Source organism: Hydractinia symbiolongicarpus, chromosome 9 (assembly GCF_029227915.1).
Source record: "Hydractinia symbiolongicarpus strain clone_291-10 chromosome 9, HSymV2.1, whole genome shotgun sequence".
NCBI lineage: Eukaryota > Metazoa > Cnidaria > Hydrozoa > Anthoathecata > Hydractiniidae > Hydractinia > Hydractinia symbiolongicarpus.
This window is the reverse complement of record NC_079883.1, coordinates 6,932,166-6,959,844: the sequence shown is the minus strand read 5'-3', so window position 1 is coordinate 6,959,844 and position 27,679 is coordinate 6,932,166. Positions and strand designations below refer to the sequence as shown.

Here is a 27,679-nt window from a genome sequence, read left to right as displayed (position 1 = left end):
AATATAATCCAATTGGTCAAGTGATAGCTGTCCAGATTCACTCTGGCTGATATTAATACCAACATATTTAAAATGTGATGATGCTGAATGACCAACTTGAAATATTTGGTAAAGCTTATCTATGACATCAGCTTTGAAAACATCAGTACCGGACCAAAGGAAATCATCAACATGTGCTTGTAACACACCAGACAATTGATCATTTTTATCTTTCCAATAAAAAACACCATAATCAATAGTTGATCTATGACATCCTAAATTTTGTAATGCTTCCCATACTGCAAAATACCACATACGAGCAGCATCATTTAGACCGTACACACATTTTTCTAACTTCCAGAGTGTGTTTGGAAGGGGTACGTCACATGGTGGAACAATAAAGACATCCCGTTGTATTGGTTTGCCTTGGAGAAAAGCTGCTTTTATGTCAATAGAATTTAGTGTCCATTGTTTGCTGGCAATTATAGAAAGCACTAGTCTCATACATTCTTTACTGCCAGTTGGTGAGTCAGCAGGTATGTTAATATTTTCCTGAAAGCCTCGGATGACATATCTTGCTTTCGGTACAAGTTTTCCGTCAACAATTTTTCGGGTACATACCCACCTACCAGTTAGTCTGGGTTGACCTACATCTGGAACCTCTTGGTAAACTTCATACTGTTTCCATTTTTCAAGTTCTGCACTCTTGGCATTCTTGAACTCATCTGGTGCGTTGAAGCATACGGCAACACACATCTCTTCTTCACAATTAGAAGGAGTAGAGGGATCACCTCCTGTTGGGTCTGACTCAATTTCGACTAACTTCCATTCTGATACATCACTCCAATCCATAGAATACTCATGGTCAGAGTGATCTCGAACGTTTACCCAATCTTTGTGGATCCCACCCTTTTTTCCAGCAGGGCCTAGAATTTTTACTTCTTTCCATTCTCCATCAGGATATTTGTATTGCACTGTCTGTTGTCTTTTTGGGAGGGACATCTTGGATCTGGCAACAGGACCAGATTCTGGTTGCTGAATTGAGCTTTCTGGTTGGTGAGTTGCAACATGTTCAGTAAAATGTTGTACTTCCTGTTCAGTTTCTTCTTCTGCAATGTGGTGCTGTTCATACCCTGATTCCAGATTTTGAGTAATATCTGACTGACTATTTCCTGCTGCTTGTGGTGAGGAATCTGGTTGTGACGAGGAGTGACTAATTTCATTAACAAGTTGCAGACGACATGGATGAACACGACGAAGAACACTGCCATGACGAATCATTACAACTTTACCATCTGCACCAATGACAGTAGCAGGCCCTTGCCAACGCCGATCGTCTGGTAGTTTATAGAAGACTTGGTTACCAGGCTGATAGAAAATATCTGCATACTCGCGAACAGGATGTTTTAATGCCTTGCGAAGCTTTGAGCTTATTTCTGCTTGCACGAAAGCTTTTCTGGCTGCAGCAATGGCATTAAGATGCTGGGCTATTACAGAGCTGGTGGTAATGCCTTCCAAGGCCGGGAGTTCATCATGGAAAGCTGATGGCAGTCTAGGATTTTGACCTATTGCTAACTGTGCTGGTGTAAATCCATTTACAAACATACAGCAATTTCGTACAGATATAGCATACTGCAATGCCAGTGATTCTGATAACTTCGGGTGATCTTCTAGCATTTTTTCCATCATAATATCTATAGTTGCATGATTCCGTTCATTCAGACCATTTGCCCAAGGACTATAAGCAGCGGTGTGCTTGATGTTTATCCCAAATTGATTGCCAAGTTCCCGCATTTCATCATTAGCGAATTCCCCTCCATTGTCCATGTGAAAACTTTTAGCTGCTCCAAATATAGGCAACCAAAGTTCTATAATCTTTGCAACAACGATGCGTTTTTCTTTAGATGGTATGAAATCAGCACGTGTGTATCGAGTAACCATATCGATGAGGTAAATTATCCATTTACCCTTCCTTTCTTTCAAATCAATACTAACTATTTCATTAAATTTCATTTTATCTGGATCCATTAAGTTTCCGACAGCTGGCCTTGGAATGGTCGGTTTGTATCGCTTACACACTAGACAATTCTGAGAATATTTATGCAGAATGTCCAAAAATTCCTTGTCAGGCTTATCCAGGACACTGAGGACTTTCTTTAAGAACTCAAAGGGAGGATGACAAAATTGGCGATGCAAGCGTTTAGCAGCAAGTTCTTTGTCATGTTTGGACAATTCACTAACAGAAAACATAACATCCAGTACTTCAACAGGAAAACCTGGCTGCACATTTATACACCAGTGTCCAGTAGGGGATGTGAAGAGCTCAACATTTTTCTTCACACGATTTATTGTAACTTCAGCAGTGTCATTTCCTGTACAAATGAGCAGATTCCATGCTTTCATAGTTTCCTTTCCAAGCAGAAGAGGAAGATCGGTGTCAACAACATCGAATTTTAAGGAAGTGATTTCCCCAGCAACCAAAACAGGAGCTATAATGGTATACATAGATTTCATGACACGTCCACCACCAAATTTAAATTTGTTATTACCATGAAGCTTTTTGACATTTTGGTACATATCAGTACTCATGGAATCAAGAAAACACTGTGTCCATACTACTCCGGCAACATTCTGTGGGCAACCTGTATCGAGAATCATATAGTTATATGCAACACCACCTGCCATAGACGCATCAGATGCTTGGCATTCAATAACATCAGAGTTAACAGAAGCAACCCAGGAGCGGTTTGTAGAACTATCATGCTGTTGGTTGTCTTCCGAACCTTGTTGTTTCTCAGAACGATGTGGGCAATCTCGAGCAAAATGTGCAATTGAACGGCAAACACGGCATGTTAAAGGTTTACCGTCAGCATTTAGGGGATTGCGATGTTGCAATTTTCCACGACCTTGTCCACGATAACTTTTATTTGATGAATTACCATTTTTCGATCGGTATTGTCTCCATGCAACGTATGTTTCGTATTCATCTAGTGTGGCAAAAAAAGGCTCTTGTTTGACAGCAGGTTGAACTGAGGCTACAGCGGTGTTGGATGATTGAGTACTTGTGACAGCAGCACTGCCAAAATATTTCTTAAGCGCCTTTTTAGCTTGTTTATACATTTCATTTGGTTGATCCCCATCAACTTCTCTCATTGCTAGACGAAGGTCAGAATCATTAAGATTGGCACCACACAGTAAATTAAGTCCATGAATACGTTCACCAAGTTTCATGTCGAAGCGCTCCATTCGGACTTTATATTTCTCATAATACATGATATATTGTTCAATACTTTGATCTTCTTTTCTACATAATATACGGAAGTCTTTCCACGTGTCAAAGGCTGACGTGTTATCGTCCTTACTATAGTACGTTTCTATCAATTCTATCACCTTTTTCCACCCGTCATCACCTGTCATGTTCTCCGTATCAAGGGTATCAAATAGTTGACGACGTATTTCGCTTCCATCCGGAAGATGCAATGCTAATTGCAAACCATGAACATCTTTCAGTCCAGTTACACCAGAAGTGGCAACTTTCCATGCCTTGGCTTCTCGGAGCCATAATGAAAACTCTTTGTTTTCTTCATCCCACCGTGGTGGGTTTAAAAATCCACTAGCCATTGTTTAACTACCCTCTGCTACCATGAAAACTCGTAAATGTTAATAGAGATAGATAAACCCACCACTATATATTAATACCTATAAATATACAAACATATAATAAACATAAATGAACTGCATTGTTAGAGTCAGACAGTAGGATGTTAACAATACACAGGGCCTCCATTGATAGCAGTTTATTTTTTAAATTGACGGTAGCCACCCTGTATAAATATGTTTTAAATAAAAATAAATAAATAAATAAATGGAGCATTGTAACGTAGAGAGTTTTATAAAAAACTGCCAGGCGTTCAGAAGTTAAGCTGTAGTGGATTTCTTTGAATGCAACAAAAAGAATAAACTTAAAAAACATGACATTAAATTGCTTCTTCTTTTTCAATGTGTTTTGTACTGAAGAAAATTAAAATTAAGTAATATTATTTATTTACTTTTTGTTAGACTGATCCTGAAAACACTGATTATACAATGGAACATGGAGCTACTAGAAATTTTGAAGCTGTCCGTAGACTTGGTGAGCAATTAGACCACGAGAAAAAAGAAAGAGAAGAGGAAGAAGCAAACAACCCCATGAAGGTATTTTTCACCCTTCCCAAAAAGGAATAGTGAAGTCATTGGCAAATTTACTACAATTTTTTTTTTTTTTTTTGACTCTCATGAAAGAAATAGTACGGTCAAACCTGTCTAAAACAGCCACTTAAGGGGAACCAAAAATACTTTCTGTTTAAGACAGGTGGCCATTATAGAGAGAACCTGCCTGTACTAGTCTGGGACAGGTTTTTTCAGTTTTTTTACCGTTGTTGAAAGGTTAGCAATAAAAGCAAACATTTTTGGGTCGAAATCGAAGTGATTTGGACTTGTTTTTTTTTTCACTGGTATCCTCTGTTAGAGAATGTGTGTATTCTCTACCAATATTGTGTTCTGTGTCGCCATCAGACATTTACATGTAAAAATTTGTAGTAGAAACATGGGCGGGTCACTCTAGTTTTGAAGAATGAATTTTATTGTTGCATTGGTTGGTCTTTGTCTTTGTATTAAGATCACTAGCACCCTTAGATAATGTGTTATCTCTACCTAATTTATATTCTATAATGCCATCAGGCAATTACAATCTTTTTATAACTTGTAGTAGAAACATGTGTGAGGCCAATTCTAGTGATAAGAAACACATGAGTGCTTTGTGTTTTCAACCAATCTTATTTTTCTTTTCTATTGCAAATTCCTACCGCATACAAATTGATCTCATGGTTAAAGAAAATTCTAGCAATAAAACATAGCATAACTATAACAATACTGCATACTTATTAACTATTAAAAAATTCAGTTAACTTTTTAACGTAGCTGTTTGGCAATGCCATTATCATGCCAAGTAGATGCATGTCTGAGCTATCCTATGGTGGGTCTTTAACGTTGCTGTAAGTAAATTCGATGAAATCTGACCTTGTTTAATTAATATTCCCCAGTATCTTGCATGTTAACTCTGTTTCGTCCATGTTAAAAATATCTCTTGCAGGATAAGTCCTAATTAATGCTGCAGTTAAGTCTGTCATTACAATATTTACTGGTCTCTTGACATACATCTTCGCTTTTCCCTGATAACATCTTAAATGCTATATGGTTTCATGGCCTGAAACTTTCAAGCTAGCCATCTGACTTTGAGTATTTCATCTTATTTTTAATATGGTTTGTATTTGCGTCCAACTTCAAACTTCTTGGCTAATTCACAGGCTCCCTAACCAGAACAGTCTTAGAAGTTTATGAAATCGACTTTTTCCCTTAAAGTCAGTGTGTTTTTTTTCATTTTTTTTATTTACTCATTTTCATTTTCTCAGAAATAATGTCTCAAAACTTATTATTTTTAACAAATTATATGAAGTTCAGACAGCTTTAAAAAAACCTAATTGGTTTAAAATTTAAGGATATTGTAAGACGCATATGCAGTATATTCATTATTTCTTAAAAATTGTGTTTTTTTCTTAAAAATTACTTTTGAATATAAAAGCAAATTAAATTGTCTATAGGATAATATAAATATGAAATTTAATTTTTTTTCCAGGTGGCCATAAATCCACATCTTTTTTGTTTCACTAAAACGTCTGAAACTCCCCTCCGTTTTATATTTTTTCTGTGTCATATTTATTAATCGGTTTAGCATTACCATAGCAACAATATTTTGTCACATTTTTTTGAAAAAGCGTGTGGTTCGTTTTTTATTGAAAACTTTATGAAAAAAATGAATTTTTGCTCACTCTTTTGTGTTTTACCCTGTCTTTTTCTTTAAATAATCGAAACATACATAAAATGTGACAAAATCATTTCCAGCAGGTATCGATAAGCAGGTTGTGCAAAGTTTTGTTGAGTTTCTCCATCATGGAGGGGAGTTTTTACAAAAACCAACATCTAGTTTTTCGCAACCTGACCTGTACAACAATAGCCTATTCAAAGATGTGCAGAAGGTTTTATGCGAACTACCGACAACTCATTAAATGTTTATGCCCTGTTAAAAGTAAACTTTGTTGTGCTAAATATCAGTTGGTATAAAAAAACAAACGAACTTACAAAACAAATTAAAATTAAACAGTTAAATTAAAATTAAAATTAATACGACATTGCGATATTAAATCTACCAATCGCGAAGAAAGTTTAAAAACTATGCTGAATAATTTAGCTTGATTAGATAATAGTATGCACACCGTGATCGTTAGAACTTATAGAATGTTTAAAGTGAGATTCATACATATTTCTTTGCTCGCTCTTCAAAAGGAACTGTTCGAAGTTTGCCGACCAAAAGAAGTAAATCCTTTTTTATCCTACTTCCAATCAACATTTTTGAAAAAAAAATTTAGAAGTTGGTAGAGAATGTCAAACTCCACATATTTTTGAAAAAATTACAGTATCCTTAATGAAACTAAAGGATTGGTTTAAAAAAACAATGTTTCTGGTTTCGCATAATGCCTCAATCATTCAAGAAGTTATTAAGAAAAAATTGAAGTACTTTCTGACCTAAGTTTGAAAAGTTCTGAAAAAAACTATTTTGACTTTATTATTATTTTGGTCAACTTGTGATGGCATATTAGCTAAACATAGATAAAAGTTTTCATAAAACTCATGCGACCAGAACGGCTTAAATGAAACAAATAAGCAGGTAAGTAGCAAGTGAGTTAGCTTTATTGAACATTTTGCTGAATATATGGAGTTCCCAACAATAACATTGATTACCGCGAAAACAAAAACAGCATAGTTCAGCCGTGAGCAATCTTATTTTAGTGGTTGTTATATACAAGCTATGATGCAATCAGAGTGTCAAATTTTGTGGCAGTTGGTCGTGTTAGAGAGGTGGTTGCTATAGGCAGGCAGCCAGCCCTCAAAATTAGCCCAAAACCCGTCGGCAATTTTAAAAATATTATTTTTTGAAGCTTCGTTAGTCTTAACAACCCTTTAAATATCGGTCTCTTTCAGGAGACGTGTGATCGCAGGTGCACAACTTGCACACTCTTAAATTGTTTCAGGCATGTGATTTATCGCACGCCTGAAAAATAGAGTTTTTAAAATCAACCTATAAAATCCATTTTGTAGCGTGTGATGGCAGCCCTCGAAATAATTTTTGGAGACTCGTCAAACAAAATTTCCACCACATTTTGTCGGACAAAACGTCCGATAGATTTTCGTCTTGGTCGAAAACTTTTTGTCTTAGAATTATTGAATAGTCCTGGTCCTTTTAATTCAAGAGCAAACCTATTCATAGCCAACCTGACCATCCTAGCTAATTCACTGACTCCTGACTTGACTATGTAGACCTAAATCTCTTTGGCCTGGCCCCTTTGCATTGGTAACCAGGTCTTACACAAGAAATCCAGCCATGCGACTCTTAACTAATGCGCTGATGGAGCAGGGATGAAAAGTGTGCAAATTTACACTTACAGGCATTTTATCGTTGATTTAATTGTAGATAATTTCTTCATTTGACAAAGCAATTGGAAACCATAGCAGGTCCGAATTTAATGGATTTTCTTTATGCCGCAAGTGTTATTTAAGCAATTTTAAAAACAAATCCCATGTGCGGTAAAAAACATCTGTTTGCATAAATTTTGTTAAAATGTAGCTGATGGATAAAGATTTTTGTGATCTGAAACGAAGCATATTTTTGCCTATTTGCTTGTGATGACCAGAAAAATAAACAATAAATTTATAAAAATGACAGTATAGTCATGCATACTTTTTCGGACATGTAGAAAAGGAAGTTAAGATTGAGAGAGTCGCTATACATAGACGCTTGATAATCGTGTTTGGGTTTCATGAATCAAAACGTTCCCCACTTTTCTACCGCAAAGTTAGCGCGCAGCAAAGATTAGCCTTTGCAGTTTTTCGTCGCAGAATTAAGCCGTGCCAGTGCAATTGCCGATTACCGACGCTGATTTCGAGGACTGGACAGGTTCAACAACTAAAATCAGAGAAGGAGTGCATTTTGATGTGGTTGGTATAAGCAAGTGGTTGTTTTAGAGGGGTGGCTATTAACACAGATTTGACTGTACTTAATTTAAAATAAGTGGACTTGTGTTGTCTCACACACTTCCTAACTTAAAACAGTATTATTAGCATAGCCAAGTTTTTTTAATTTGTTTCCATCTTAGGCTTTAGAGAATCGAACAAGAGACTCAAAGAGGGAAATGGAATCATTAGAAAAATTGGAAGAATTAAAAGATTTGAATCAACGTATTGCTGGCAGTAAGCTGATTTGTTTTAGGATTGTGTACCACTCAGGCCTAGTAAGGAATGATGTGCGATTTCACACATACGCCTCCACACACACCTGAATTAATTTTGGCATGCTATCTGATTAAGCAAGAGTGATGTGCCACACTTGTGTGATTTAACTTCCAACCAGGCCAACCAAAAATCATATTTCACCCCTCGTCCCACAAATATTTTAAATAATTGCTTTTTTATATTAAGTTGATCCTGAGAGACTTATACAAGAACATCTAAGAGAAGAAAAACAGATTCTTGAGCAACAAGAACAGGATGACGAAATGCTTGTCAGGTATATATGAAATTAAGTATGCCAATCTTCTTTTTCGAAACAAAAAATTAATACTTTTGTTTGTTTTTAGACAGTTGTTTGGCAAGGGTGGTTCTGCTGAGGATGGTTATTTAAAACGAATTTTAGATGACGATAGTGATGAAGAAAGTAAACAGAAGAAATCCAAAAAATCAAAGCACTCTTCAAATAAAAAAATGGTCACTGACATTCTCTATGATGTATGTATTTTTGTTGTGAAAAACGTTTTAGGATGTTGTGTTTAGCAATAAGGTAACCATATTTTTTTTTAGGATATTGAAACTCCTGGCCCCAGTGAGAATGTTGCAGGACCTTCTGCAAAACCTGTCAAGAAAATAAAATTAAGAGCACCTTTAGATGACCTTTCTTCTATGGTTCGTATTAGAAAGTCTAAGACAAAGGATAAACAAGAAGCAAAGCCAAAAGAGCCAGAGAGTAAAGAAATAAAGACGAAACAAGTCGAAGTGCAAGATAGTTCGTCCAAACGCATTTCAGAGGAGATAGCACCACCGGTGTATAAATTAAATATGAAAAAAACTGTGAAAGATGAGAGCAAGATAAAGTCTAAATTAATGGATATGCTGGGTGGTTATGGATCTGGTGGTTCTGAAAGTGATTAATGAAAGGTGCAAGTAAGCTAATTTGTAGCTTCGGTCCTATTTCCTTAATATATATCATCACTGCTCTTTTTCTGTAAAATTTTGCAATCAGAAGATATTTCAACATGCTACGCTTTGACCATAACAAAAGTTAATCTCTGTTGTCTCACCAAAAAACCACTTTAATCTCTGTTTTTTCATTTATAAAGTACAGCATGAGTTTCCCCAGGTAAAGATGTGTTTGTAGCATTAAACGTGTTTAACTATTACTTATATTGTATAGACCTTACGAGGCTATCCCCCTATATAAAGAAAAAAATTTACAAAAACTTTCTTCAAACAAAGTTTTAGCTTAACATAAAGTATCTCAAAAAAACTTCTAAAAAAATTAATAATTACAGGAAGGTGTTGCAATAGCAATAACTAAGCAAAAATGTAGTTTATATCCCTTTCCCTGGCCAAAGTTAGTCAGCACTTTTCATCATAACCACTTCCAAATGCACAAATAAGTAGTTCAAATATGATCTATGCAATGAATAAATAAATTTTTATAAAACAGGTCAAAATTTTTGCTTTAAAAAATGCAAAAGTTTGAACTATAAATGGACATAGGGAGTCATTAGATGCATCGTATCAAAAAGTATTTATTTATTACATGTCTTTTATAATAAAGAACAATTGGTAAAAATTTAAGTTATTCGGTTAACTGGTTTAAGAAATTAGGCCAGCACGAAGAAGAAAAAAATGGAGAAAAACTTATTTATTTTTATTTAAATTTAATATGAGCAGAAAATAGAGCGAACAGGTAAATTTTACCTAATATAAATAGTACATATATCTGTATATAAGGAAAAATTAAAAAGCTGTTCAAAAAGCACCACACCTCAAATGTTGTTTTTTTCTGACCTCTGCTTTGCTTTTCCTCTGCATAATTGCCTGCGTTTTTTTGTTGGTTCTAAAGAATCATACTTTGATACATTTATTCGCATCATATTTAGTTTATGACAACTGACAACAGTGTACCTATCAGAAATTAATTTTATTTGTCTGTATACCATGACACTGCTTTCCGACCAATATTAAAATTTGCAACCACATAAAATACACTAAGTTCTAACTGGGTTAATCCAACGTAACGTGTTTTTGGCAAGCACTCCCAAGTCATAGCATTAAAACTCTCATTTTAGTTTTGTGTAAGATCATATAAGCATTTTTCCAGTAACTCATTAGAACTAAGTTCTTTAAAAATACTATATACTCTGGCAATCCAGGACCATGTTTAAAAAATGTGTGCCATGCACCTGATCTTATGTAGTCCAAGAAAACCTTGTAAAGATCTTTTTTGAGGAGTTCCAAGAAGGATTAATAGAATTCTACTGTAACTTCCGTCACTCCCAGGAGATTTGTTTTTGTCAATGGTTTTCAGTGCTTTGGTCAGCTCGTCAATAGTGATGTCCTGTTCCAATGTAGGTCATATGGTACCCTAGAAAGATTTTTTTGTAAAAGTTGGTCTGCGTCAGTTTGGTTGTTCTCCTGCTTGGCATACAGTCCACTGTAGTAGTCTGTTATTACCATGGTTATGTCGGGGTTAGTTTTAGTGTGCTGTCTTCCCATCATAAAGGGGTGAATGTCCTCTCACCACAACTTTTTTCCATATTGAAGAAAAAAGGAGTGCAATTCTCCCCACTCTGTTCCCATTCCATTTTGCATTGTATTTTGACTGCTTGCGTTTCTTGAGTATTTAGTGTACTAAGAGCTGTCCTTAAGGCATTAATCCTATCCTCATTGCGAATTTATTTATTCAGGTGGTTCATTAAGGATTTCTTGATTTGTTTTTTTATATAGTCGTATAGTCTGTCTATCCGTGTTTGTGTCTTATAGCGTGAAGAAAACGCCAAGTGTCTTACCCTGCAGTCTAGCCAGTAGTTGCTGCAGGGCAGACCGGGAGTAACATTTATATGGTCCGGTAGTTTCACTGTCATCAGAGTGAGTTGTCATGTTGAAGTCACCTCCCAAGCAAACGGTTTCATCACTACCTGGTATAGGGAGGGTTTGGGAGAGGTAGTCAAAAAATTTCGGCGCTCCTTTTGTCTGGTATTTGTGCCACCAGAAGGCGCGTAGATGTTAATAAGTTTAAAATCTTTTATCCTGTACTCTGCTGCTCGCCTGGACCCAACAGCCACCACTATCTAGTAGTGCTAACTTTGATCTTTTTAGGGAGGCTGCCCAAGTCCTTTTTAGTTTAATGTTGGTATCGTCTAGATTCGTTTCCTATAAAAAATAAAAAGTGGTATGCTCCCCAAAAAGGTGGTTTAAATTGTGCCACACTTCTGGGGAGACCTACATCCAAAACCAAGAACAAATGCTCTACTATTGTGTCCTTATCGCGGCAGCTTTTTTGGTGGTTTGTTGATGATCGGCGGGAATTCATGCAGTGGTGGCATCCATCCAACTGTTTATTGAATAGATTGTTAGACAAGTATCCAATCTGCTTTTAATTGTGCCATTTGGTGCTATCCACATATATTTTAGATCATTGGAGCTGTTTTTTTCCATTCTGTTCAGTAAAGATGTCGTTTGACCCATCAATTCCATAGTGGTGTAGTATGGATACTGTGCCACCTGTTCCGTTTTTTTAAGTTTTTTATGTCATATTGAAGTATCTATTTATTATTAAAGGAATGTTTGATGTTATATATTTTTTATATTTTGGTGAAAAAGTTTTCTTTGTTGTGGTTTGTGCATTTATAATTCGGACCGGCTGATTTTGTATTTTAATTGTTATATTTAATAATCTACCACTTTGTTCCACTGCTATTCGCCGTATCATTATTCCAAATTGATTTACCTTTCCACTCATTGTTTAAGATTTCTACGATATACTCTGTTGTGTGTTACCTGGATGCTTACTATATCGTAGGGAAGATCAAGAAAAAGTCCAAAGATTTATTTTCATTTTTGGAGATCTCTTAGCCCGTTGACATTTGAAGTAGCATGCACAAAATAATAAGATAAATAGATTCATCATATCAATTTTTTAGTAGTAGTAGTAACATTTTTACCTTTTAATTTTATCCATATATTTGTCGAATTTCAGTTTTACTTTGTGGTTTAGTTTTGTTTTCTTCATGCGTACTTTATTTCCTCTGGTATGCATTTTGTTATTTCTGCAGTTTTGGTATTATTTTCTGTAGGTTATCAAAAGCGTATTCAACTTAAAATATGTGGCGTCTCCAGGATTCCAGGATTTTTCTGTAGTTGTATGTGCTTTTTCGATGATGTTTTCCTTTGTTATTATTTGTACTGGTATGTTTTCACTATCTGACAGTTGCTTGATATTATTCCTTCGAGTACTTCTTTCACCTCCCCATATTTTGACAGTTTTTCAGTTATGTATTTCTATACATTTCGAGCAATTGTGTCAAGATTTGGAAAAAGAAGGTTTGTGTGTTTATACCTGCAGTTATACCTGCAGTTGTATATATTTCAAAAAAAAATTACAATTTTCATTCTCTTGAAAATATAATCTCATAAAGAAGTTGATTATTTCATGGCCTAGTTTTAATTTTTTCCTGTAACGGCAAACGTAAAAGCCAAGCAAAAACAGGGATAGCTCGCTGTGGATAAGTTCAGTTGGGTATAGTTTGTCTAAAAATTTTAGAAGTGGTTTAATGATATTTTGAATTCAGGTCAAAAGTAAATCCAGTGCTCATGTGTTTCAGCCAGGCCTTTATCACAACGTGGACAGTGAGAGTTTAGGTTATTATTAATTAAGGCGATTTTTAATAGTGTAGGGTGGCCAAATTGTAAGAGCCTCCACCTAATGCCAAATGATTTGTTGTTGTTGTTAAAATTATAAAGTGTTGTGAAAGTTTTTTCCCATGTTTTGTTACTGAGTTGTAGGTTGTTCATGCAGCATGGTTTGGCCTTGTGTGTTTATCATGTGACTCCAGGAGACAGGGATGCAGTTAAGTAGTTTTTCATATTGCTCTTGGGGAAAATGGGATTCTACAATAGCTCTGTTGCGAAAAAGGAGAGTTAGCTTGTAAAGGGATGTCTCACTTTAACAACAATCAGGATGAACCTGATTAAACTCCTATACTACAAACTTACAGTACAAAACTATAATAACTAATTGCCCTGGCGTATTATAGTGATTTTTCAGTTAAACACAATATGCACAAATGTTCTTTTATAGCTTGTCAGCATAAACTAGGTAGTTTTAGCCTGAACGTATACTGCAGTACAATGAACCAAAGTGGAAATTAAGTAACCCATTCCGAAATATGTTGTGGTATTTCTCTTTAAACAAATCTTTTGACGTGGTAAAGTTTTCATGCCATATCTACTATGTAGTCAACCTCTGCGCAAAAATGGGTAGACTTGGAAAAACCTTCCTCAGTAGCAATTTTCATTCTCTGAAAGAATATAACTTCATTAAATGATTGATTATTTCATGACCTAGTTTTAATTTCCCCTTGTAGCCAAAAACATGAAAGCCAAGCAAAAATTGAATAGCATATGAAATTTGTTTACTATAAAATTCAAAGGATCACGTTCTGAACTAGCTGGCTCATCTTCAGTGCTCTCCTTTGCAGATATTTTTTAACTCATTAAATAAAAAATGTTAGTACCTATTGTTTCAAAAATCTGTACGTTGGTGCGCTAAATTAAATGATTTTTTATCTTCACAAATATATTTCTGTGAAAGTTTATAATTCGGGGGGTTAAAATATGTCGAAGCGTGCTAAATAACTAGAAGTATTCTCAATTTTTTTAAAAAAGTTTTCACTGTTTAAAAATTATTTAATAATATAGGAAGTTTTATATGGTTGCTTCATTTGTTTTCCCCTGAGAATCACACTTCGACCGTTTTCCCCCAACTGACTATATCTGTTCCATGTGCAAGCAATTTCAAACTGTTTTACACTCCGTTGTGGTTTTTATAAACTAAGCATAGTATATGAGAGATAACATAGTTTGATATTAACTTTGAGCGAAGAAACAATAAGCATATTGAGATTTTGTATTATCTCCATAAAGTAATGGTTAGAGTTGCGAAGGATGTGGTAGAAAGTTTCTAACTGAAACTTCGTTTTCAAACATAAAAATTCACACTGAAATATTAATATTTCTGAACATTTATTAATTTATATTTACTTATGTTGATGGAAACAAGGATTTTGAAAGGTAAATAATTTCTTTCTAAAGTCATGATACACAATGCGCTAAGATGGAGTACAAGAAAATTAAAACGACATAGTTGAAACAAAAACTAAAGAACATAATTTCTATAGGTAAAATAAACTTTCTGTTAGATTTTTAGTAAAAGTTTTTTCAACCTCTCTCCTAGTTTGTCACCACGAACCTTTACTAAATGTATCGGAAATTTAACAATAATATTTTTGTGATTATTTTGGTACAAATTTTATTTTCTAATCACTAGTTTTTTAGTTATGAGCACACAAACACTAGCATGAAACGCATATATGCGTCTGTAGGGAATTCAAAGAAGTTTTTAAAAACGCATATATGCGTTTTTGGGGTTCAGTGAGTTAAAACGTATGGTACACTTCTGAAAAAAAAACTTTAATTCGTCACCGTAGTAACAATGTAACTTTAACACTCTGTATGATGCGCACATGTCTACTTACTCCCGCACTTTGATCATAACGAAAAAACATGGGTTAGATAAGAAATAATAAGAAGAAAGGACAAAGCGGTGATAAAATAATCAATATTTTGAATCAGTCCATTTTCTTTCTTCCCTGACATATCGGGGCATTGCTTGCATGTCTTAATTTCAATGTATCATCCAAAACTTGCAAAGAACAATCTGCAATAGCTGATACAACACCATTATTAGCAGTCCAGCCGTGACTAAGCCAAGTACCATCAAAACTAGTTGGAATATCAATGATATTTCCAGTACTTCCATACTCCTTCCGAACGATATCTTTTGTCCTCTCTGCTGCTATTTTAATTTTATTTTGTCTCAATTACATGTTTGTACATGTTTGCCATATAAAGTCTTAATGAATAAAAGAAGCTTTCTTGGTAGTCGTGTTGTTGGTAAAGGACGTTGAGAATTACAAAAAATCGCTAGTGTGTTTTAAAATTTGTTTTTTGTTCTCCTATTACGAGGCCAATTGTTTTTTCCTGATTGAGTTTTGCACCTGACGCCTTTTTGTACTTGTCATATATTTTTAAAGCTTCATTGTAAGATATTATATTTTGAAGAAAAAGTGTTGTATCATCCACATATTAGGACAATTTATGTTCTGTATTCCAAGGAGATATATTCCTCTAACCTTTGGCTCAGTCCTCATACATCTGGCTATTACCTCTGCTAAGAGCACATATAATGGTTGGGATAGGGGATATCCCTGTCTTATTCCCCTATTAACTTTGAAGGTTGCTGAAACGGTGGCTTTAACATCTTTGTGTAATGTTTCTATATAGCTTATAAGGGACTTTCAAAACCCATTGCTTATAATGTCTTTCCAATGAAGTTGCGTTCCACCCTGTTTTGTTGTATAATAAAAGTAGTACCCCCTTTTTCTTTGTAATATTGAATTAAATCATGAGTAGGATGATATTACAAAATATTTTCCTGACTGGTACGGCGCACGTCTGACCACATTCTTTTGTGTTAATCTTTTACCAAGAATTTTTGACAGTATTTTATAATCTGCTGTCAGCAGAGTTATAAGGTCTCCAGTTTTTAATATTTTTGGTGTCTCCTTTTTTTTGGAATCAAGTTTGTTATTCCTATTTTTTGAGTGTTAATTATATAATATAAATAGATGTTTTTGAGTGAGTATACTGTTAAAAAGTTTGGTTAGTATTGGGGTTAGTTGTTCAATAAAAGTTTGGTAAAATTCAGCTGGAATTCCATCAATCCCAGGAGATCTATTTGTATTTAGCTTCAAAATTGTATCTTTCACTTCTTGTTCTGTTACTTTTTTGTTGTTTACTTACCTTCTAATATTTCTTTTGGATTTTCCATTTGTTTGTAATTTAAGATTGTTATATTTTTTTGTTTTGTTTTCTATATTCTTCTGAAAAGAAAATAATTGAAGGGGTCTCTCCATCCTCTAATAATTTTGATTGGAAATTTCTTTCCAAATAAAGCACACAGGAGTAAATATGCACCATTAACTGCTGGTGAATAACACAAGCAAGAAAATTTGTTAAACCATTCAAAACGAAAGCATCTTTTAGTTTTTGGGAACACATAATTGCTATTTGATTTAAAAACGTTTTTATTGAGATCTAGAATTGCTGAAGTGTTATTTTTCAAAGTTCTCATTTTCTCATGGTACAATGACAAATCAAATTTATTCACAGGTAATAAACTGTCTGGCATGTTACTACAAGGTGGTGGTGTAGGAGAAGGCATTTTTGTAACTGCGCAAGCTTCTAAAATTACAGGTGATTGTGAAATCTGTGGTGTGACAATGCTTGTTGTTGTAACATGGGATGGTACAGGTGGATAACAAATTGTATGTAAGGATTCAAAAACAAGGCTATTGCAGTCACTTGGTGTGATGCTTAAATGATTTGACACAACATATTTATTGATGGTATAACTTTTAGAAAAATAAAAGTGTCACTTCATTTGGCAGTCCAAAAACTACCCTAGTTTGTCTACCGTGATGTCCTGTTCTAACGTGGGCTGTAGATTTTCCGGTATTCTGGAGTGTAGTCTGAGCAGGAGTTGGTCCTGATCCGTCCTGTTCGTCTCCTGTTTTGTATACAGTGGAGTGTAAAATTCCGTTATTTCTCGGGTAATGTCTGGGTTTGTGTCTGCAGTTGTACCGTCTTCACGACTGCGGGAGGAAAGATTTCTTTCATCATCCCTACTTTTTTTCCAAGTTAAACAATAAGGGGGTGCATTTTTCCCCACCTAGTTTCCAATTCATTTTACAGCGTATTTTGGCTGCTTGAGACTCTTTGGTATTAATTGCTTGTCAGGTAGTTTTTAAAGTGTTAATTTGAATTCCATTAAGGATGGGTTTATTAAGGTAATTTTTTAGGGATTTTTTGAGGTGTCTTCTTTGCCTTTTTTTGTTTTAACTAAAGTCGGAGGCGTAGCGAATAGGTTTTTTAGGTAGCTTTTTCCTTGTTCTCCCCATTTCTCAATTGACGAAAAGTTGAGTCTCTGTGGCTGCCAAGTTTTGTAGGTGTCATTATTTAATAAGTCGTTGTTAAAATGCCAGTAGCCGGGGCCTCGGTCGAGATTGCCCAACTTCAGTTTTGTCTTTACCAAATTGTAGTGGTCAGTCATTATTGTCGGGTTATATGTGATATAAGCGATGTTCGGTTAATGTTGTTTTGTTATGTACAATCTGTCTATCCTTGTACACGTTTTACAGCGTGGCAAGAATGTGTAGAAATTTTCGTGTGGGTTAAGGACACCCCAGGTATCCTCAACCTGTAGTTTGGCCAATAGACGTTGCAAGGAAGGTCTAGGGCAGCAGTTATATTTTTGTTCATTTTGTTCACCGTCTTCAGGGTGTGTAGTCATATTAAAATCGCCTCCCAGACAAACAATTTTGTTTTTGCTAGGTGTTAAGAGCATTTGAGATAGTCGGTGGGAAAAAGTCTACGTTCCTCCTGTTTGGCATGTGTACCACCAGAAGGTGCATTAATACTAATGAGAAAAATGTTTTTTCCTTTTATAATACCGCGCGCAGAGACCCAGCGGCCCCTACTGTCTGCAGTAATGTCAGCTTTGGAGTCACTAGGAAGAAGTGTAGCTACTCCGCCTGAGTTGTTGATTAAAGGCGAGTAGGCTACAGAGCCTGTCCAAGTTTTTTTTGTTTATGTCGGCATCGTTTAGATGTGTTTCTTGTAAAAAGTAGAACGTAGCTTTTTCTCCAAGTAGGTGGTTTAGTATCGTTTGGCACCTATGTGGAGTCTAAGTCCATTGACATTGCTGGAGACAATTGCGACCGCCATCGATATTTTCTTACAAAAAACAGTGGTCCCGTCTTTTTGTGACATTTTTGTACGTCACCTTGAATGATTTCAGGTTCTCTGATGCCTCGTTCCATGGATGTTTCTCGTTTTGAGGCTCCAACAGTCACCTACGTGTTAGTTCTGTTGAAGTTATATTTTTTTCTTTAATCACCAACTCTAAAATTACAACTAACTCTAACAAGAAATCATTCGTGCTTATGTACTATTTACAAGTGCTTCTTGATTGTTCATAAACTAGATGATTCCATGGAAAATATGCTTACATCATCAAGCAAATCTTAATCATGCAGCAAATATCATACATCAAGTGAGTAAATATCATGTTAAGTGTGTCATACTTGTAGCCAAATACAACTAGAATGTTCTATTCACTCTTCTAGAAAGATATGGAAACCGTCACGTTGACTTTGACGGTTATGAGGATGCTATCCCTGATTCTTGTGATAGCGTAAACTGGGTTTTCTGTCCCACCAAAGTCGGATGTCGGATGTTGCTGTTGAAAAGGTAGCGAGCCAAACTCCAGAAGGAACTTGCTTAGTTGTTGAATAGAGTATTTTCAGGAGGTTAATGGTGCATGTTCGTTTGTGTATTATTACTTATTTGCTTTTTTAAGTAAATATACCAGATCTGCCAAAAATAATGCCTGGAACCAACCAGAAGTACAATAACCACAAAATCTCTTCTATTAATAACCATTGAATCTTTTTTTACTAATTTCAAGGCATTCAAAAGATGTTAATAAAGTAAGAACTATCCTTAACTGTGCCGTGACTGTGCCCGGTGCCAGGACTATATACAATTGCGTTTTTGCATTTATAAAATTTTTAATATTACTGTAAAAAGAATTCCTGTTCTTGGGGATTATTTGGTCCATATATATTTACAATTTAAATAAGATGATTTTGTATTTCGATTATAATGTTAATCTAACATTCATATGGTAATTGTAATTGATTACTTTAATATTGCTATTTGGTTTAATTAACACTGCCGCTCAACCACTATTTGCTGTAGCTACCATTGTTTCAGTATGATTCTCCCTTTAACTTTTTTTTTACAGGTTTGTTGGTTATCTTCTGTGGTATGCGTTTCTTGGATGCTCACTAAGTCATAAGGGGTATCAAAAAATAATTTAGAAATATTTTTCCTCTTTTGGACGTCTCTTAGCTCATTTACATTTGCTCATTCACATTTGCCGTAGCTACCGTTATACCCGCCATAAGTAAAACTAAATCACGTCGCACACCCATATGCACAAAAAATAAAATTATCATTAATTATTATTATTATTTTATTTTATTTTTGATTTAATATATATATAATTAACATTATAGAAGATTTACCTTCGTATTTTATGCAGGTATTTGTCCATTTTTTTATGTCTGCTATTTAGATTTCGTCCATATTAGTTTTTCTTCTGGTATGCTATCTTCCAATTGCACAAAATTATTTGGATAATATTTTCCATAGCTCAATAATAATAACATACTAACCATAAAATCTATTCCTTCTTTTTTGTTTAATTTGTTTTTTATTTGTGGTATTTTTCTATAATTATAGTTTTGTTTGTGACATAGGTTTATTAAAGTCTCTCTCTTCATTATATCAATTGGGATATTTTCGCTGTCCGATTGTTGTTCCTTTTTTCTTCTTTTTTTCTTTCTTGCTTATTGGTCTCTCACTACTAATTTTTCCTTCCTGTAATACTTCTTCCATGGGTTCGGGATGTTCAGTTATTATATCATCTATATCATCTGGTATTTCCATAGGGATATTGAAGAAAGATACGTTTTTATACTCTAGTAATTGTAATTGTGTAACATCACCAACATCATCATCACCATCATCACCAATATCATCATCACCATCGCAACCAACATCATCATCATCATCGCAACCACATCATCATCACCATCATCATCGTCATCATCATTGTTGTCGCTTTTATCAGGTAACTATAAAAATTAATTAAAGATTAATTAAGTATTTAAAAAACACAAGAAATATGACAAGTGCTATATTACCACTCTTCGAACACTCACCGATTGTTTTGTATTCTTTTCTGCTCTTCAACTGCCTGTTTTTGTTAGTTTTGTTTCTTTTTCAAAATCAACGTCTAGGTCATCAACTTTTACTCTCCTTCTCTTTTTAAAGCCAATCTCGGTACAACGTTTTCTTTTTTCCTTGTATTTACTTTTTCTTCTTTTTCGGAATACAACGACATATCATCAATAAATTCCAAATCGCTTGCTGTTGGTTCATCAAATTTTTCAAAGTTCAGACCATGTAAAGTTTTTTCCTTGCGCAAACACTATTAAGTGCTCTAGAGTTATCACCGTCTTCCTTGGCATCATGCAAAATAAAATCCATGTTAACCAAACAGCCGCTCCTTGAAAGCTGAATCAACAAGTTTTTGATGGATAACCTATGCTGTCTTATCAGCAATTCTCCAACCACTTCCAGAACTGTCTGAGAGAGATAAGTTGCTATCAACTTCTTCGCTTATACTCTCAATAACGTTTTTATAGTTTGCAGCAATTGAACTCCTAACTAAACCTATTTTGATAAAAGCCTCTTTCAATGTCTCCATCAATGTGGATTTTCCAAACATTTTCAACAATGAATCAAAACAACAAAATTTTTGGTTTCTTTTCTTTTTTGTGTTTATATATTTATTTATTTAGGTTTACAATGGGAGACAAAAAGCTGCTTTTGGTGCAGATACTAACTCTCTGTCCCAATCCTCCATCCATGGTCCACCCTCCATCTTCCAATAATTTTTTTTTTTTTTTTCAATTTTGGTTCATTCTAAAGAAAGAGAAAATTTAAGTTTTCAAAGATCATTCATTTTCATCAAAAAATAAATAAATATTAAATTATTACTTATAAATAACCAAATATTTAAAGGTGGCTAGCAGCGTTTCAGTTTTTGATAAAGTTTTCGTTTTTGTGTAAAGATTTGGGAATATGGTACAGGTTAATGTTATTTTGGTACTTTTTGATGGAAAGTTTCTTTTCGTTCTGTCCCCTTTGGGACGACCGTTTGAAAACCATCTGAGTTTTCAGTTCGATTAATTTGATCATACTGAGTATCAATAAAATTGAATATATCATCAGGAGAGGGTTGGCTTTGGTCCATTTTTTTTTCTCCCTTCTTTTTTCCCTCCCTTCTCTTTTCCCTCTTTTTACCTTTTGGATAGAGATGATGGTTTGATGGGGTGAATATGAAGATCACAAATATGTTAACTCGCAAATGAAGTGAAAGTTCCAGAAAAAGGAACTGGAAAATAGCTCCGGAAGATACTGGGGACCTAGGTCATAAGATAAAATAGCACACGACCAAGGACTGATGACTTTTGGATGCACAGCAGGTTTCGGATGGTAACTTTCTGCTTATGGTGGCATATCCTCGACTTTTCGCAGATTGTAGAAGGCGATCACTTAACAGGACGTTGAAGCAGTCTTCTTTTGCTTGTTTTGGATGCAGTCTTCTGTCGTTTTCTTTAACGTTTCAAAACGTAAAAGTTCTTCCAAGGAGAGCCTTCTCCCTCTTAACAAAGTTATTGTCCTTTATCGTGTTAAAATAAGTGTTTGATTTGGGTAATGTGAGGAGAGGCGTTGGTGGGTTGTTGACCGTTTTATCAGGAGAGGCGTAGGTGAGTTGTTGAGGGTTGTGTCTTGTTAAGTGTTTTCAGGGTTGTTGTTAATAGTATGCTGTAGCTAGTATGTTGAAGGCATGCTGCACAACCTGGACGTATCTTGTTTTTTGCACTTTTAACATTAGCTAGTTTTGTGAAGTTTACATGGACTCATCTGTGTTGTGTTTCAGGTACCAACCCTGATGAGAATCAAAGAAAGCGCGCACATGCAGCACATGCACAAAGTATATAGAATCATTTTATTTGTAGTATATATTTCTCAAATTTACGTTTTACGTCTTCTTAATTTTGTTTGATTCTTTTCCATCCTGTTTTAACTTCTTCCAGTATGCACTTTTTAAGTTCTTCACTTTCATTTGAGTAAAAATATTTTCATAAGTTGATAACAGTGTACTGACAATAAAGTCTACTGTTTATCTATTGTTTGATTTATTTCTAAGTTCTTGTATTCTTCTATAATTATAATTATTTTTGACAGTTTTATGATGTTTTCTTTCTTCATTATAGCTGTGTGATGATGGTTCTTTCTTTCTTTTGTTTTTCCGTGTATTCTTACGTGATTGGGATCTCTCCAATTTATAGCGTCGCCGTCATTGCTGACTTTTTAAGATGTGTTTTCCTCTTCGTCGTAGTAGCTTAGCACCTCCTTTGTGTAGTACTTCATAATTGTGTTGAAGATTTCGTTTATGACCATCTGTGGAGTGCATCTTTCTAAAAGTTCTGGAACATCTCCTTCATTTACAGTGTTTCGATGCAGTAATGCTCTGACACAAGATAGCTGAAGCAAGACACTGGGGATAATATTGTTTCTTCCTCGTAAAATATACCCTATTTTCAAATAAAATCCTTAATGACTATAAAATAAACCCTAAAGGTAAATAATTATAAAACCTATGTATAAATACCCTTTAATTGAATGGTTGTATATCTGCTACGATTAATTAAGCTTTGCGTTCTTTTAACTACGCTAATAAACCGAAGTTTTACTGCTATAAATTTAGGTTAAATATTTCAGCATCGTGTTTATCGGTTATCGACAACTTTATCCGAAGACAGCTAAATGCAGAAAGTCGGGTTCTGTAGTTCTGTAAACATTTTTTTAATTGATATTAGCTTAGGTAACAGCACTTGTAGCTACTAAAATTAACAAAAACATTACCAAACCATGCTTTATGAATACTGCATTGCAGAGATGTATATTTCAGGTTTTCGTAATTGTTCTTGACATTTTATGACCCACCGAAAGCCTTTCAATGGCTAGCTAGCTAACTTTACTCAAAACCTTTTTCATCAGAACTTTCGGATTTTTGACATTATATTGATACAACCAAAAAGCCGCAGGTCGAAATAATAATTTCCACAATACACGTCTACATTTCATTTGCGCCAATTAACTCCACAATAGTCAAAAGTCATAATTAGTTTAATCTCCATAATAACAAAACTACGTTAACAGAAGCCATCCCGCACTGGCTCAAAGCCTTGCTGTAGTAGGTGCACTCTGATTAAACGCGAGTTTTAAGACGTAAAAGGTATTGGGGAGAACAACTCTGTTTATGAAATGTTATGGTCAAAGCATGCATGTCTAATATTTGATTTCTTTTATATATATATATAGTTTGACTTTATGATATTGTCATGCATTTTTTATAAAAAGGTTGCATGTTATTTTGTAGCTTTCTTCGATTTATTATTTATGTAATTTGGAACCTAAATAAATGTAAAAAAAAAACGAATTCACTTTTTTTAATAAGCAAATTAAGCTTAATTGTGAGCTTTTAAGATGTTTCCAATTTTATCTGAAAGTATATGTATATGCTTAATTTTACAAACTAATTTGATACTTGTTGTCATGGCTGCATGTTCCACTTTTTTACATAGTATAGTTTCAAGATTATTTCATGCAAAATGCTGCTTTTTCTTATCATTAACAGTTTTCCTTGTACTTGATTTAGGAAGATATGAGAGTGAGAAAAAGTTCTCAGGCTTGGAGATATTACTATACGATTTTTTTTAAAAAAAAATCTGAACTTATGTATACTTTTCAACTTTATGTTTTATGTATATTTTTGTTATTTATCAATTGATCGTTCATGTAATGTGGAACTTTTTTAATTTATCGTTCATGTATAGGAACTTCAATAAATGTAAAAAAAAAATTCAAATATCTGTTTTGATTTTACGTTTTTAACAGACAAATGAAATTTCACGTATATAATGTTCCGTGTTTTTTACCAAACCCTGGAAATTGAAGTCAACATCGAATCTCCTGAAACTTTGTGAACTGCGAAAATGTTAATTCATATGAAATTTAAACCATAAAAGTGACGTAATGGTGACTGACTTTTAGCTTTCACAGCGTTGTTGGTTTTAAAATTATACGCATGCGCATTTAACTTTGTTCAAGTACAGACGTCCAGAACAGTAATTCGATAAATCTGCGATGCACCATCCAAAAAATACACTCACATTAACTATAAATTTTCGACCGTTTTAATTTCGTAGATAACGCTCAGCCCAAAATTTTGACATTTTCTTAACCTCATCTCTGATTCTTTCCATAAAATGTTGAAATGTTCTTTTTCGCGAAAATTATTTCTGGCGAAACCCCACCAACTGAAGACAGCTTCTAGTCTCACTGGCTGTCTTACTTTTTAATCTCTGTAGTGCGCCTCAGCCATATTCTTCCCCGTTGGGATTTTTTAATTATATGCAATAATACCGTTAATTTGAAAACGAAAGTGTATGATAAGAATTATCATAATAACCGCGCTTTGACGTGCTGTTATTTCTTGAAAAATGTGCAGTCGAGTCGAACTTCGGCGCATCGAACAAAAAGTTGAGATATCGGGATTACGCCTAGAAAATTTCAAAATGGCGGGATATTAACTTTTAACAAATAGAAGTATGAAAAATTACAAAAGCAAACTCCTAAAGTAAGATACCTAAACCAGACTGGGGGTAAAAAAAATCCAATAAAAAATATGAACATATAGCAACATCTTTGTTAAAAATCCTTCCTCTATTTCTTTAAGTGCTTTTCGTTCAATGTTTTTGCAGTAACCTTTCTTTTGACTTCTGAAGAGTGAAAATACACAACGTAGATAAAAGATACACAAAATGAAGAAAAAAACAAAACGTTCGAGATAAAGATTGTAATTTGTTCCGAGGAACTGAAAGTTATTTCGAGATAGCAGGAGAGATTTCAGTTAGCGAGACCGTAAATGCTGACGGGACCAAATTTTTTGTTCGAGATAGTGCTACTTCACTTTATATAGCTCCCTGAGCGTATAAACAAAAAGAATTGTAAGTTACATTGATATTTTAGCGCTAGCATTCCTTAAAAACTCACTATTTGCGAGAATTAACATTTATTAGATTTCGCGTTTTTAGTTATTTTTTAGATTTCGCGAATGGGTATTCCTTGAATCTTTTGCGAAAACTAAATTTCGCGAATTTTTATTCATTTCAATAATGTTTTTAAGGTGCTGTAAATAAATTGTTTTTTCTATAAACTCCTGTTATTATAAATGCTTGATCAGTTTTCGCTCTTTTTTTCTTGTAAATAAATGTGAAAAAACAACTAATTTTTCATGAAAAGTAAAACAAACGATATAACAACCAAAAGCATGCCTTCCATCCTCCACCCCGTCAGATATATCGTCTGAACAACTTTCAGCTGTATCGTTGACTAACAGATTTTGTTGTTTCAAAAAGTTTTTACAGTGAAATAAAAAAATCCTAAAAAATGTAAAATTTAGCGAGAATCTAACTTCGCGAATTGTATTTTAAAAAATAAAGCGTTTTGTGAATTTGCCAAAAAAAGGACAGCAATGTTTGCATAATTGTGATTAGTGTAAAGGAACCGCAGTGGGCGCGTTCTGAAAGATGAATAATATTGTATGTGTTTATTGGCAGACATTACAACAATATTGTACTGGAAATTGGATTACTTCGGCCAAGAAGGTTAGTTATATAACTCTTAGTTAATGCAGGGCGAAATTTCAAAACATTAGTTCAATTTGAACTTGAGTAGCCAAAAGAGGTTTAATGATTAGTGGTTATGACTTGCTAAGCTCAATAAATCTTGAGCCTACAATTGCTAAAGGCGGGAGCAAACCGGTCCAACATTTTATCCAACATGATGGATGAAATATAGGACTGGTTTGAGTCAAAAAAGAAGAAAAAAATAGTGTTGGACGATGTTGGATGAAGTTTGATCGCCGTCAAACATTTCATCCAACATTTTTGGCAAGATCAAAGGAATTCTCTACCTGAGTTGCGTGGATTTTCATGTTGGATTGGTTTGGTGGTACTTTTCATCCAACATATAAAAATCCCGCGAATTTCGAACGTTGAATTTTTGGATAGAATAATTTTAATTTGAGGCGTTTCAATAAAAACATTACGAAGACTAAGGACGAGTCTTTCCTCTGCCAAGATTGGTCTGTCCACCACAGTTGCTCATCTGGCCCGGCGATATCAGATGGGATATTTCAATAAGGAGGAAATATCGAAATCACCCACATCCATCCAAAACATTTCCCTAAATCCGAATCTGTCTTCGATCTTCAATTCTTTAATGATATTACTAAAATATCCATTTTGTTCCCTCCTCTTTATCCACTCTCTTGTTTTTTCGCGGGTTGGTTTTTCATCGTCTGAATCGACGAGTTCATTCAGCAACATAAGCAGCACTGCAGAATTCCTTCCGTTCGCCATTTTGTTTTTCAGGAATAAATAAACTCTTTATCGTTCATATGTTTTTAAAAGCAGTCCCACAAACCTACAATTTTGCTTCATCCAACATGCATTTTTTCATCCAACATGGGAAAAAAATGTTTGCCCCGCCTTAACATCCCTCCTACTAGCTAAAATGAACACTTTTCTCAGAAACAGATGAAATAAATGACGGTTAAACACGCATATCGACATGTACACGACGGATGCGATATAGCGAATACATTTCTACAGCGTACGTCTAATTTACATTACTTTAGAAAGAAACTTTCGCGAGTAAAAAAAAGGGAGGTAACTTTCTATCAACGATGCCAATCACGTGATTTGAATCGATGCAAAGGATTGGTTAACAATTATTACACCTTAAACAATAAATGTGGTATAAAGGAGATTTTTTAATGTCATAAAAAAAATTCCAGAATAAGTAAAAATATGTGTTTTTTAGGACCATGACATTGAGAAGATATTGTCTTTAGATTCAATTAACACAAGCAGAGTAGATTTTTAAAGCAATATTTATTGGACCTCTAAAATAAAAAATCCAAACTCTTGAAGGAAAAAAAATGCTGAGGAGAGTTATCAACACAAAAATAAATAGTTTGGAAGAAATCATATGTTTTCCTTGTTTAATTTTGCTTCCTGATTTATTTTTGTAATTCTATTTTAAAAAGTTATGTAAAACATTTTACGGAGTAACATTTTTGAATGAATTATTTTGAATGAGAATGAATGAAAGAGTTACCGTATGCTTAATTTCGATTTACATTTTAGCAGCAAAGCTGTCATCATAATGTCATCATAATATTTGTTTCATTCGTATTTTGGAACATTTTACACGCAGTGAAGTAATGAAGTATTGGTGCTTACCGAAATCACTTGATGTCACCCTTTCGTTATTACACAAGCAAATGTTTATCAGACTGGACTATGACGAAGATTTCTCACACACGTAGAGAACAAAGAAACGCTTTTTCAACAGAGGGACCTAGAGTGGAGTGTATTATGACCATGCACACCCATTGGCGATTTACACTTTTCTT

The 27,679-nt window shown here is 34.4% G+C and overlaps 1 protein-coding gene across 5 annotated transcripts in view; it reads left to right on the top strand.

Annotated features, from left to right (window-relative positions):
- The window catches only part of LOC130657083 (splicing factor YJU2-like), a 34,904-nt gene extending 10,840 nt beyond the window's left edge, over positions 1-24,064 (top strand). For 2 of the 5 annotated variants that reach the window (XM_057460051.1, XM_057460050.1), the window contains exons 6-10: positions 4,039-4,173; positions 8,229-8,322; positions 8,551-8,638; positions 8,709-8,856; positions 8,929-10,144. In XM_057460051.1, coding sequence (XP_057316034.1) covers positions 4,039-4,173; positions 8,229-8,322; positions 8,551-8,638; positions 8,709-8,856; positions 8,929-9,276 — 813 coding nt within the window. In that variant the 3' untranslated portion in view covers positions 9,277-10,144. Of the gene's footprint in view, positions 1-4,038; positions 4,174-8,228; positions 8,323-8,550; positions 8,639-8,708; positions 8,857-8,928; positions 10,145-11,787; positions 12,427-12,449; positions 18,260-23,854 lie in introns of those variants that run through there. The other 3 variants (XM_057460053.1, XM_057460052.1, XM_057460054.1) reach the window with 3 other exon arrangements.
- Positions 24,065-27,679: the final 3,615 nt, after the last annotated feature.